At 36.7% G+C, this 14,805-nt stretch overlaps 1 protein-coding gene across 2 annotated transcripts; it reads right to left on the reverse strand.

Moving 5' to 3' along the window:
- Nucleotides 1–814: 814 nt before the first annotated feature.
- LOC132092296 (EMILIN-1-A-like) lies at nt 815–12,521 on the reverse strand. 2 transcript variants are annotated; one of them, XR_009422210.1, is made up of 9 exons: nt 12,292–12,521; nt 7,638–7,757; nt 5,960–6,090; nt 3,650–5,686; nt 3,379–3,495; nt 3,242–3,259; nt 2,997–3,131; nt 2,530–2,912; nt 815–2,494 (listed from the first exon to the last, which is right to left on the reverse strand). XR_009422210.1 is itself a non-coding variant. In XM_059498469.1 (8 exons), exons 1-8 carry the CDS (start codon nt 12,450–12,452, stop codon nt 2,581–2,583), a joined length of 3,051 nt encoding a protein of 1,016 aa, XP_059354452.1. In that variant the 5' UTR covers nt 12,453–12,521; the 3' UTR covers nt 815–2,580. The 2 variants fall into 2 exon arrangements, 1 of the variants encoding a protein (XP_059354452.1); XM_059498469.1 differs by having other exon boundaries at nt 815–2,912.
- Between the last annotated feature and the right edge of the window lie 2,284 nt (nt 12,522–14,805).

Here is a 14,805-nt window from a genome sequence, read left to right on the forward strand (position 1 = left end):
GCTGATTAATTTCTACAGCTTATCTCCATCCTGGACGCACTGAGCTAACCGATAGATCTGCAGAGCTTCAAGCCTTCCCTTCGCCAGGGTGCATGACCTCTGAAAATCTAAAAACCTTAAAATAAAAAATAATATGGTTTGCATTTGAAGGGTTTTTTCCCCCCATTTTCCTTGTTTTAAATGCATTTCACTTGATATTTTAGGGGACAACATGGCTGAAGTAGATTCATAATTATTAGTCTCCTGTATATAAGAGGTAGGTTCCTAAAAATTTTAAAGAAAAAAAAAAGAATAGTAAATTATGAATATTTTACTTCCATCGTGTGAATATGTAAACATGTAATCCATAAAAAGTAACTGTATTCTGATTATGAGCATTTTAAAAGTGTAGTCTATGACTTTTAGCTTTAATATTTACATGATTTTTCATAACACACACATTTATTTTTATGCAAATAATGTTCCCCTATGAATATTCAACAAAAACGAGTTTTGACCATCTGATATGTAAGGGACCCGATTTTCCTAAGGTGATCTTTTTTTTTGCAACTTACTGCCTAATTTGAAGATATAGCTGTATTATCTAATAAACACGTTTTACAAGACTATATGATTCAACCAGATTCAACAAGAAAACGTGGAAAAGATATAAAGCCATCCACTAGATGGCGAGATTTCAACATAAGTAGAGTGGCCCGCGCTTTTTTAGCCAATGAGAGAAAAGTTTTGGGATTGGCTAGTCAGTAGTGTGTCTTTGAAGGGTGGGGTTGCAACTGCTTAACAACACACAGACAATTAGAAAACACAAAATAAATGTGTGAAAAATATTTTAATAAAAAAATAGCATTGCAAATATACTGTATATCCAATATATAACATTCAGCTTTGAAGAAGTTGTGTCTGTGTAAAAATGTTTGTCCTGAAAATAATCTGAGGACTGTGGATTGCATAGCAGTCAGATACACTTTATTTGCTTAATAATAATACTGTTTTGTAATGCCTGTAGTGAGAAAAAAGATTAAATGGCTCAGGTTATGCCTGTGCAGTTTATATAAACTAGTCCCGATTGCAAATTGAGCAAATCAGCTGTTTTACTGCAAAATTAAACATTCAGGAGTAATATTTATAAAGACCTTTTAAGGAAATTCCTCTCTTCTGAGGGATACAATTAACTGAATGGTCAAAGTTTGATCTCACAATACTAGACTCAGTGCAAAGTCCTTTTAAATCCATTTGTATTAAAGAAAACATTAGGCATAGACCACCAAGACAGCTAAGGTCACACAAATATATGTTTGGCAAAGATACAGATTCTGAGCTGTAGTCTCTTTAGAGAACATCTGCAGTACAAAGAGACAAAATAAAAAATCCATTGACAAAAACAAAAAAGATAACCAGGATGTAATCTTTTCTGCATCTAGCACAAACAGCTTTCATTATTTTCTTTGGAAGAGTCACCAGAGAATGGGTAACAGAAGATTCCTGAACTATAGCCTCTGGCATGTATAAAAATGTCTCTCTCTGCACAGCCTGCTTTATTTAAATTAATCCTTTTATAGTTACTTTTCCAAATTTGGAGATTAAGTGAAGAAATGTGTTGCAAGAATAACACAGGGAAGAAATGGAAATAAATATCATGTGTAATATTTTTTGTATCCATCCTTAAAAAAACCCTGAATGGAGCCCTTGAGGGGAAAAACTTTTTAAAATGAAACCAACAGTACACACGAATCCAGGTTTTCTCATGGCCTCAGGATTACTTCTTCTTGAGGTGTATTTTAGTGAAGCTTGAAAGTTAGAAGGGGATAATGGTATATGCAATGCTTCAGAAAAAGAAATTACATTATGCTTGTCACATTCACATACAACATATTCGCCATGTGTATATGGTCTAATTTTCTAGGCTTAGCTTGGATTTCTCCTCAGTCTTTTCTTAGTTGCTGGCAAGATTTGTTATCACAACATGATGCTGAAATATTATCAGGCAAAATTATTCTCATGTCAGTAGATGGCAATCTCCATTCTCATAAAATTATTTATAAGTAATGTTTACTGGGGCATATGAGTATTTCAAGGGTCTAGCGATGCACTGCTAACAACCTCACAGTATCTTTATACATTCAAATAAGTACAATGATAAAGGTTTGTAGGGTCAGATAAAAAAAAGATTGTGTTTGGTTATTAGATAATTATGTATCCAGTCATTCTGATCTATTCTGGGGCAACAAGTGACATGGATGTGCTAGTTTTTTAGAAAGATCTTTGCCAGCCAAAAATTGCATTTTAATATAAACAAACATTGCTGCTCACAAACATTAGGCCTATATGAAAATAAATGATTGCCAACATAAATGCAAAAAAACGTAACCATATAGAAAATTCTGTGCATTTTTCTGATAATAGAGAAAAATATATCCATCTTGTTTCCTTATGGCCTGTTATAAAAGAAACCTGCATATCATTTGTATCTTAAACGTTATTCAACACTGAATATGTAGAACTGTTCTTCAAAAAAGTTATTGTGTCCAGATACAAATTTTTACATCTGACATTGTCCTCAAAAAGAGTCTCAGATGGGTCTTACAATATGTCGTCTATTTCCTCATAGAGCAACATTCCACTGAAGATTGTAAGGGGCTCCACAGAATGGGCAAGTTTACCTGTGACCAGGTCAATGCAGACAGTATCTCCCTCCTGCAGAGGAAGTATGATGTTGAAGATAACCAGGGAGCCAGGAGTGTGCTGTGCCTCTGCCATGGGTTTCTCAAGACCCTCGGGCTGATAGCCCGCTGAATCTCCACGGGCAATTCCATAATTGGATTTAGACAAGACTGCCTCAATTTTGACATTCTTGTGTCCTGTCAGGACTGCACTGAAGAAGTATCGCCCATTCACAGGGGCAGTGAACATACCTGTCAAAATACATTTAGTGAGCGAATTTATGATTATGACAGTTCTTAATTCAAACACTATATGCTTGTCTTTAACATACATACCTGTCTTTGGATCGTAGGACTTTCTTTCATTGATAAAGACCTTGTTGAAGACAATAGTGCCTGCATTGGGTTGCGGTCGTGTGAGTGCTGCTGAGAATGACAGTCTTGGGACGTTTGCATCCTCTCCAGGAGGTCCTGGTAAGCAGGAGAAGAACAGAGAAAAATATTTATTTGTAGAAATATAATTTTATTAGTAGAACTTTTTATACAATAGTCGTAGCAGTAGTAATAGAAGGAACACTGACCTTGTTCACCTCTGAGGCCTGAATAGACACAAATTAGAAAACGTATAGAGAAATATAAGTAATTTGATCACATAAAATCCTGTTCTGGTAATGTTGTGAAAAATCTATGTATTTATTTTCTCATCTCATTTATTTACCTGGGGGCCCTATTTGCCCCACTCTCCCTTGTGGTCCTTCTTTGCCTGGAGGTCCTTGTGGCCCAGGTGGTCCTTTGGATCCTTTCTCTCCTTGAGGACCAGGTGGTCCAGGCGGTCCTGTGCATTGGCCCAAAAGACATTACTTGGTTTTTCACATTCAAAAACAACTAAAAATTGATAGTTAAGGTATAATGTATCTAACTGTTTTTAGGTTTACAAATTCTTAACTCAAATTATATAATTTGTTTTTGTCTTGACATATGTAACATACCAATAAAGTCCTGTTCAGTGAAGCTCTGGAACTCCTTGAGAACATGTAGTATGGAAGAGTTGAGGTTGTTCATTTTGCCGTGAATGTTCTCTAAGTGAACATTCTGAATGCTGTCGATGGCCTCACCGTGAGAGATAACTGTGGAGTTTAGGTCATTAACACATGTCCAAAGCCCAGAGACATGTTTGCTTAGGCCATCTTTGATTATCTGAAGGTTTAATGACAAGGAATCCAGTCTACCGCAGACATCCTCCATCTTCGAGAGCCTTTTATCAAGCCCTTCTCGAGAAAGTTTGCATTCTCCCATTTCAATCATCAAGTTGCTGTTAAAGCTACTGATGCCATCGAAACGCACTTTACTGTTTTCTTTGTGCTCCTTCAAATCATCCTGTATCTGAGCTAACTCTGAGTAAATTATTTCCTTAGATGAGTCCAGATCAGAAATAGAGTTGCCATGTCCCTGTATGGTATTCCTGAGGCCTTTCAGAGTGTCATTGATGGAGTTGAACGTTTGGATTACCCCTGTGAACTCACCTTGAATGGACTTGAGGTCTTTGCCAAGCTTGCGAGTGATGGTATTTTGATTATCTACGTTTCTCTGATGGTCAGCCATGCTGATAATGCATTGGCTTGTGCATTTCTCAACCTCTTCTTTCAGCTTGCCTACTTCCTCCTGGAGGTTTGAGCATACCTGCGAGCAAGCATATTCATCTGAATCTACCTTTCTGCGTAAATCTGTAAGTCCTCCCTGGAACGTGTTTAAAGCCTGGCTGGTTATGTTTCTTATTTTTCGAAGTTCCTCATCTATCGAATTGCATATGTCACAATTTTGTAACATATTCTTAACATCAGTGATGATTTGGTTAAAGTGCTCTCCATTATGTCCTGTCAGATCCTTAATTTTTTGAACGTCATGGCTGAGATCTATAATACGATCCAATAAGGAGTCACCAGACACACTTAAATCCTTTAGTTTGGTGTCAAACCTCTTAATGTTCTCCTCATTGGCAATGACCTTCCATTCCAGAGTTTTCACAGTATCTGCTGTCTCACTGCTTTTTGGACCACACGTCTCTTTGCACAAATTAATCGCTGACTTGAGCCCACTGTCGAGATCAGTTGTTTTGTTCCCCAAACTTTCCAGATCATTTTTGTGATTGTTAATGAAACGCTTCAAGTCTTGGACATCCATCTCCATGGTAGATATTCTATAACCATGATCGTTGTTTCGACTGAGGACAGAGTTCTTAATCTGGCCGATCTCTCGCTGGACAAACTCTTTCATACTTGCCTCAGTATGGGAGCATTTTTGCTCGGTTTTTCTCACAGTCCCATTCAGTCTCTTCTCCAGTTCTCTAAGACGGCTGTTCAGTTTTTCATCAAGCGCTTTTCCCCGACTGCCATTGCCATTGCCTGATCCTCTCAGCTCTTTCTCGAGACGTCCTCTAAGGATATCATATGTCTCTGCAGTTGAACTGACCTTTCTTTCAGTGGCACCAAGCCTCCTGTCCAGGTCGCTCAGGGAATCACAGCAACTCTGATAGTGTGATAGCTCCTTCTTGAGCAAATCTACAGTTTGTTGGTGGTGCTGCTCCATCACACTAATGTGCTTCTCCAGCACTCGGATTCTCTCTCGGTCATCCTGCTGTTGCCTTTGAATGCTCTCCACTCCGGTTTGGCATGACGAGCAAGACAGTGTCACCCGCCTTTCCAGTTCCCTCAGAATCTCTTCTTTAAGATTGCCATAGCGACTGTCTAACTCATTGCCAATTCCATTGCTGCCCTCAAGGTGGTTGTTGATGCTGGTGAGGGTTCTATCATGGACCTGTGTCATGTTGTCCAGCATGTCCAGCTTGTTCTGGATGCTGTGAATGGTCTCCCTCATGCCTGGCTGGGCAGCGTCAGCCAGATTGTTGTCGCCATTGATGCCTTCCCTTTGAGATTCCTCATGTAATTTCTTATTCATGCTGTATAAGGTTGACTGGAGGTTGTGAAGTTGTTCCTCAAGTTGTCTAATCTTGTCACTGTTACTTCTCCCTATTAAAGGACATTGATTGCAGAAGTAATTACAGTTATTTGACATTTACTAATTTGAATTAAGACCAGTACCAGTCCAAAGGTTTGGACACATTTATTTTAATAATACAGGTATGTCCAAACATTTGAATGGAAGTGTATCTACAGATATACTGTACCTATCAAACATTTTTTTTATTGATGAAGAGAAAAAATACTGCAGAATTTAAAATATTCTCAAAATCACACCATGTCAGATCAACTTGACTCACTTAAGGTGGTGCAACGCCATACCTTCTTCACCAGTAGTTCTGCCCCTGCCATCACTGCAATCATCTCCTGAGTAGCCGTGACAGCACTTCCATTCCATCTCTGTGACCATTTTATAGGCAACCTTGTATCGTGGTTTTCTGTAAGTCCGATACCTGTGGTTTAAGATATTTCATCATACACAGTTCAAGTAAGAGCTAAAACTCTGAATATGATCTCTATGTATAGAGATATATTAATATATTATATTAATTATATATATAATTATTTTTGCTTTGAAAATATATATTTTTTTACAAGCGTGTACTTCTGTGATATTCATGAAACTTGCCACTTAAAGGGGTCCGATCATGCTTTTTTAAAGATCATTGTTTTATGTATTTGGTGTAATAGAATATGTTGACATGCTTCAATGTTCAAAAAATATAATTTTTTCAAATACTGTACATTATTGTATGCCCCACCTCTCTCATACATTTTGAACAGTCAATAGCAAATACTTAAATTAATAACATACTTCCAGCAGCTGATTCAGAAGCGCCAGATTATCGTAGCAAAGTCAGAATGACCTCCTCTCCTAGGTTCACGAAATGATCATCCATAAAATACATTGCTGTTCTGTTGTAAGTAATCTTAAAGATTCCTAAATGCATCTACTTTCTGAAAGCCAAATAAAGTGCTTTTGCCTATAGATACACACAGCATCTCTCTGACATGGCTGCTTCAACTCTAACTATGGTTACTGAAACCATGCCTTCTTTCTTTGCATGAATATTTAGATGGCTTTACGCAAATATTTCCACATAGTGACGTAGATATGTGGAGGCGTATTTAAACGAGGCGTTTTGGGGTGGCATGGCAGAGTCTGAACTTTTATAAAGAATATCTCTTTGGATTTGAGACTTTAGTCTTTGCAACTTTACAGACCTTTATGCACCAAGAGCTTGTAACACTCCAAAAAGAAATGAAAAATCGCATCATATGACCCCTTTAAAGTTGTTGGGTTTAACCAGAGAGTCCCTAATGGCACTTGTCAAGTAGGCAGATAGACACTATTCCTTTTCTGTTCATATCCTTGGTTATGTATCACTTTTCAAAAGGACACAACTCTGCTGGGCAACAGTACAATAAAGGCCTGTTCCTCTTTTTCTTTGAGTTGTTGCTTCTGGGCATGTTTTTGTTATTTTATTCCGTCAAAGCTTTCAGTACATCATTAAAATCTTTACAAGTGTTTGCTTTGCTCTGGCAAGCCTCGTGTGTGTCGATTGAACTTTCAAGTGCAGTTGTTGCTATTATTAGCACATTGTTTATACTCCATTCATACTTGTGATGTGGCTTCTGTAGTTCATAGGGGACTAGTATTATGGCTTTCTTTGAAGGTATTGGATAAAACTGAGGTTTAGTGAGACCTAAGAAAAAGGTCAGCTTCATCTTGGACTTAAGACTGAAATATATTCTCTAAAAAATGAGTAAAATAACAACATTACAAGTAACTTTCTGGTACATTAACAGTTTCATCTGAGACACATTTCTGTCTCAATTTCTCTTCCATCTCATTCCACACATAGTTCTGGTGGACATGCATCTAGCTGAGTGACGGACATGTTCCAAACCTTTCCAGTTTGACACTGTCATAACAGCAGTGGTAGCCAAGATTAAATTAAATGCAATTTGGCTGTGTTTTTTTCTCATGGATACTTACAAAACCACATGGGAACATTGGCCCCAAGCACAGCGCTGGTATTCAGGTTTCACATACGTCTCCACTCCATCTTCCATTACACAGCTTACAGTCTTTGTTACTACGTAAGCACACCAGTTCCTGTTTTTGTACAAAGCATAGGCAAATTATAATTATTAAGACTTCAATTCAAATGGTCGAGGACTTCTGCCTTTATTCTAGACAGAGCTAAATTAAAAAGGTATCCTGTAATTAAAGTACAAATAATTGCCATACAAGACCAAAACTTTCTTTCAGTGACACCCACAAAACCAAAACTTTCCTCCAATGACACCCACAAAGCATCACATAAATGCAACCTGTTTTCAAGGTCATTAGGCTTGGAACAAATAATTATATAAATAGTGTGTAAATAATTGCAATGATCCTGTGATTTCAGTGTCTTGGAGCAGCTAGGCTTGCAATAAATGCTGCTCCAGACAAACTCCAACTCTGCAATCACTGCTGGGCCACTTATGACATGCATTTGAAATTGCTTTTGACAATAAGAATCTCAATTTTTAATCAAATATAAATCGAATTCATACTTGAATTTACACTATATTGTATATTTATATTGCCATTTATACTCAATTTATAAATCTGGCAAAAAAAGAGAATAATAATACTAATAAAATAAATGTTTTTTTTTTATTTTACAGTACAATACTAATTTGTTTCTTTATTAATTTGTTTAATCTTTATAATTTAAATGATAATAAATTAAAAACCATAATTTGAATAATAATAGTAATAATGATATTAATACTGTATACTATTAGTAATAATCCTTAACAATATTTCATGATTACCATCCAGCTAAGCATAATATAGGAGTTGTTGTTGTTTTTTTCAGACAATTCTTTTTGTCACCTGGGTTTATTTGATGTTTATATCTTAAATGTACACTCATCCTGTGAGAGAATGAGAGGGTTATCCCCATCCTGCTCAGAGATATACATCTACTCTGGGCACATAGTGGACAGTATTTGTAATAAGTACATTCATATAAAAATGGATAATAAAATAATAATAATAAAGATCCTTATTTTTCATGTGGAATTCTAGTGTGTCTTCATTTTAGAACACTTAGTGAGTTTAATGTAGTTTCCACAACACCTTGGAGTGCTGCATGATTTAAAAACTTCTGATTAAAGAGATAAATGATGCTGTTTTCTCAGGGAGCTTGTTTAGATGGGATAGAAACCGGGCTGAAATCCAATGCTTCTGGTTCATCACAATAACTCATTGAGTCTGGTTAAACATTCATTATCATGAGCACTGCTGAGACGGGAATGCCTCGATGCATCAGCTGCAAGTGCTCTCACACACACAAACAAATGGGGCCCAGACACTGAAAGTACACCACGGACATCTTCACCACAGACAACCATGCATTTCAAATTCTACACCCATTCAATCTCAGATTAGGCAAGGTGCATCTATTCCTATCTGCCTAAATGTGAAATAAAATCTTACTTTTGATCATGCATTATTAATATAAAACTTTGTGTTTCTTTGTAAAATAGTGTGAAATATTTATTAGTGCACATGTATCCTGTGTATGTGAGTTTGGATCAAGGATGTGACACTACACAGTTCTTCACTAATAAGATCTGGATGGATTCATGGAGAGCTGAATGTGTGCAGAAGCATTAAATAGGACACACATATAAATAAATTGTGGTTTTGGGGATGCAACTAAAAGTATGATGGTGAATAGAACACTGAGCCCTTGTTTCGGCTTTATTCTGTGGGGGAAAAAACAAAGGATAAATGCCTGGGTCCATGTATACAAATAGACACAAAAAAAGGAAAGTGGTTCTTGGCTTTATCAAACTTGAGAGAGGAAAAGTAAACTAAAATTTTGGAGTCACAATGGCCTCTTTGTCTCAAATGTACACAAATCCATGTTGATTTTGTACAAGATCACTCTTAAGAATGGGATCCGATGTCCAGCATTCTTGTATCATGTATTTTTGCTCTCTGTTTAATTTCCACACAATGGTTGTTCAGGGTTGAATCAGTTGTTGGGGGAAGAACTTTCTGTGTGAACACTTCCAGTCATCTAATTGTTTTTGCATCACTAAGACACTGCATCTGTCAGCTTTTTATTTTATAAAAGAATAAAATTCACTGCTTAGACATATAAACAAGAAGACCCAGATGCAAGTGTCAAGCCTGTGGCACTCTAGCTCAAGAACATCAAGCTTAAGGCAGCTGATTATAAACACTTCCCTTGACAGGGGAAAAAATCCACAGAACCCAGTTTGGCAAGGAGTGAAGTATCACTTCAACATCTCAAGTAGAAACAGGATTTGGAGAAAAATAATAACATGCACAGCAGCAGTAGGACAATGTATTGTTACGCTCAAAAGAGAAACCGTGAGTAGGCCTACAGGGCAATTGAGTTATCCATACAAACAAAGCTAAAATATATCTAAGCAAGCTGTTTATAGGCAGATTAGTAGAAGTTTTCCTTTTTGTTTTAGGCCAACAGCGATAATACGTGTAATCTAAAACCTACAGGCCACCTTTGAAGATCTGCTCTGATGGTTTTCTTCCACTAGCCTTACTTGCTGACTTACTTGCTGACTTGAATAAGACTGGCAGGCACATCATTAACCATATAAACCTACCATAAAACTATAATACATATATATATTTTTAGCAAGTATAAAAGGAATTTTAATATAATTCTAAAATTTCCCTCTTCTAAAAACGTCCCTATTCAGTTTGTGATTCATGTGTATTTGTGCTGTGAAATCTTTACTGATTTTAATAAGCTAAACATCTACTAACTGGACTGAAAAAACTTGTATTGCATTGCATTATACTGTATGTTTTGCCCTCCACAATAAATCTACAGAGCTTTGATCATAAAACTAGCACTTAAATCTCATCTAAAGTCTTAATATTGGGAGATAAAGAGAGACAGCTACTATTTATATGCATTTTATAAATGTAATCTTTTATGTTGTCTGCTATACTATACTGTTGTATAAGGATCTAATTGATTTACATTGCAAGTTATCAGTATTACGCCATATACATAAACAAACTGTACCAATACATATTTTTCCTAGGTTTGGGCCTCTGAATAGTATTTAGTTGTTTGTTCCTCCTCGACTATGAGCTCCATTTTTTCCTATATCATACTATATGAGCATGTTGTATCAAACATAACACTGAAAGAAACAAGTTCAAACTGTTTCATTAAAATATATATATTTTTAATTATTATTTGATATGTAAGGCTTTACAGGGTTAATGTGCTGAACCACAGGAATTCCTATCAAAAACCAAATACAGTTTTACGTAGTTTAAAGACTGTCCAAAATATCTCCACACAAACATATTAGCTTTGGTTTGGTCAGTGTCCCTACATTGCTTCCGTATCATATTTACTTGTTATATCCAATTTCTCAAATGTTTGCAATTATGGTTTAGTTGTAAGAAAGTGTATTTCCTGTTTGAAATCTAAATGATTAAGATAAAAGCTGAGCTTAGCGAACTGTTTTGTGAAATGCTAACACATACTCCCGACAAGCAAACACTGTGCACATTTGCTGAGACCACTTACATATGTTTATACACTTTACATCAAGAATGAAACTAACAAAGTTCCTGCAACATTATAACATTATAAGTTTTGTCATAGCAGGAACTACTTGTTAATGATTCCAGGCAATGCATCACAGTGAATAATATATATATATAGACAGTTAATGATAAAAGAAGTAGCTTCACAACTGCCATCAGTCAGCAAAAAAAGGTTCATTTTAGTGGCAACCGATATGTTTGTTCTGTTGGATTGAAAGCATCTGTGTATACCAGCTGTTTATATTGCAAAATCTGGATTGCAAGTCATAGTACAACTCAATCAAAAAGTAGAAGGGCAGCTGATATAATCCAAGATATTGAACAAACAGGAAACACGGGACACACTGTGAAGGGGGATTTTAGCTACCACAAGTTGTCTTATATTTCACACATCTGTGAAAACAAAACAGAGTTCAAACAGACAGTCTTTAGTGGTTGTGCCAGCAGGGGCCAACACATTCTTTCCCAAACAGTGCAGTGCAGAACGTCTTTATTCCACTGGGCTGTGCTAGTGCCAGGATAAGTGCACTTAAGGTTTTCACAGTTTGGCATCCATCCCATTGCACATTCATTGACGTCTGCTCAGTAAAGCCAAAAAAGGGCAGACCTGTCCAACAGTAGCTCACTCACCCAGGGCAAGAGAATGCGATTTCATACTGGACTTAACGACTAGAAACTAGTAAACTCAGTACAGTATGACCTTATATTTGCAACATGAGCAGCACCATCTCAATAATACAGGGATTTATCAGTACTTTAACTCTGTGATCATTTAGATCACAAAACAGCATCAATAGCCAGTATTAGTATATATAATTAAGAGTAATAATGAAATAATTAAAAATATATATTTTTGTAGTCTTAAGATAATAGAAATATGTCTAAATCAGTTCATTTACAAAAAGAAAATGACTTTTTAGTTTACATGGCAAAACATTTTTCAGTGTGTTATTTTATTACTGACAATGTTAATATGATGAAAATTATCAAATGATCAACTCTCTGACCTGTTGTTGCTAAACTGAAAACTTGCCTGTGTCTGCTGGTCACCTTAGATCCAGTCTGTGAAGCTGATACAGAATGACTCTCATCCACATGTTGAGTGTGTCGTGACGCGTATGTTCCTGCTCCCCGGTTATCTCCAGGCAAAATCAGCACCAATACAGTCAATAAGTAAACTAAATATAGTGCCATGACTTACGAGTAAAAACTGATTTAGAAAAAAAAACGATCCTTAGAAAAAGTACATCCAACAGCTTCAGCGTAGTAAATGCGCCTTGTGCGCACCGAGTGCAGTCCAACAGCCCCGCTAACTACTGATGTGTACTTCATAAAGTTCTGTGTAAGTATGCACCTTTGTCATCTTTTCGCAAAGTGTTCATTGATTTTAAAAGATGCCTTCAGTTTACCCATGACACACGGTCAAACTCTAATGAGAAGCGTCCGTTTTTTTTCTTTATCGTCTGCGTGGTCATAATGTGAAAACTGCCTTGAAATGATGCGGATCCAAAACTCCCGTTCTCCCTTCCCCTCCTCCCTCCCTCTCTCTCTCTCTCTCTCTCTCTCTCTCTCTCAGGAAGGAAAAACGCATTGCTTTAAATTTTTGCCTTTGAGTATAATGTCTCGAATCATAACAGATTCAATTTTTTATCATTTATATATATATATATATATATATATATATATATATATATATATATATATATATATAACACTGCTTTTGTAATCAGAGTTTATGACATTGTCAAGATATCAATGCAAACATAATAAAAGCATATATTTATATAAAATTGATTTTGACAAAAGTCTTTTCTGTGGGCCGCAGGTATTGAAATGGCTATTCAGCAGTTATTTATTTATTTGTAAATGTGATATTTACCAGGATTTTCAAATATTTGAAGCCTAGACCAGAGGCGTCATGCCCATTAAAAGTGAGATTTCTGATTTCTGAGCCAAGCGGATTTTAAAGGCAGCTTCCAAAAGACAAAAAATAAAATAAAAAATAGCCACAAAAATATTGTTTATATTTGATACAATCAATGTCAATGTCAATGTCACCTTTATTTATATAGCGCTTTAAACAAAATACATTGCGTCAAAGCAACTGAACAACATTCATTAGGAAAACAGTGTCAATAATGCAAAAATGATAGTTAAAGGCAGTTCATCATTGGATTCAGTTATGTCATCTCTGTTCAGTTAAATAGTGTCTGTGCATTTATTTGCAATCAAGTCAACGATATCGCTGTAGATGAAGTGTCCCCAACTAAGCAAGCCAGAGGCGACAGCGGCAAGGAACCGAAACTCCATCGGTGACAGAATGGAGAAAAAAACCTTGGGAGAAACCAGGCTCAGTTGGGGGGCCAGTTCTCCTCTGACCAGACGAAACCAGTAGTTCAATTCCAGGCTGCAGCAAAGTCAGATTGTGCAGAAGAATCATCTGTTTTCTGTGGTCTTGTCCTGGTGCTCCTCTGAGACAAGGTCTTTACAGGGGATCTGTATCTGGGGCTCTAGTTGTCCTGGTCTCCGCTGTCTTTCAGGGATGTAGAGGTCCTTTCTAGGTGCTGATCCAGCATCTGGTCTGGATACGTACTGGATCCGGGTGACTGCAGTGACCCTCTTATCTGGACACAGACTGGATCTGGTGGCCACGGTGACCTCGGAACAAGAGAGAAACAGACAAATATTAGCGTAGATGCCATTCTTCTAATGATGTAGCAAGTACATAGGTTGTTATGGGAAGTGTTTCCGGTTCCGGTTTACCTAATTAATGCAGCCTAAAAATCCTTTAACGGATTTGGATAATAAAAGCATATTAGTATGTTATGTGTATGCCAGGTTAAAGAGATGGGTCTTTAATCTAGATTTAAACTGCAAGAGTGTGTCTGCCTCCCGAACAATGTTAGGTAGGTTATTCCAGAGTTTGGGCGCCAAATAGGAAAAGGATCTGCCGCCTGCAGTTGATTTTGATATTCTAGGTATTATCAAATTGCCTGAGTTTTGAGAACATAGCGGGCGTAGAGGATTATAATGTAAAAGGAGCTCATTCAAATACTGAGGTGCTAAACCATTCAGGGCTTTATAAGTAATAAGCAATGTTTTAAAATCTATGCGATGCTTGATAGGGAGCCAGTGCAGTGTTGACAGGACCGGGCTAATATGGTCATACTTCCTGGTTCTAGTAAGAACTCTTGCTGCTGCATTTTGGACTAGCTGTAGTTTGTTTACTAAGCGTGCAGAACAACCACCCAATAAAGCATTACAATAATCTAACCTTGAGGTCATAAATGCATGGATTAACATTTCTGCATTTGACATTGAGAGCATAGGCCGTAATTTAGATATATTTTTGAGATGGAAAAATGCAGTTTTACAAATGCTAGAAACGTGGCTTTCTAAGGAAAGATTGAGATCAAGTAGCACACCTAGGTTCCTAACTGATGACGAAGAATTGACAGAGCAACCATCAAGTCTTAGACAGTGTTCTAGGTTATTACAAGCAGAGTTTTTAGGTCCTATAATTAACACCTCTGTTTTTTCAGAATTT

Source organism: Carassius carassius, chromosome 18, assembly GCF_963082965.1.
Source record: "Carassius carassius chromosome 18, fCarCar2.1, whole genome shotgun sequence".
In the NCBI taxonomy this organism is placed as follows: domain Eukaryota; kingdom Metazoa; phylum Chordata; class Actinopteri; order Cypriniformes; family Cyprinidae; genus Carassius; species Carassius carassius.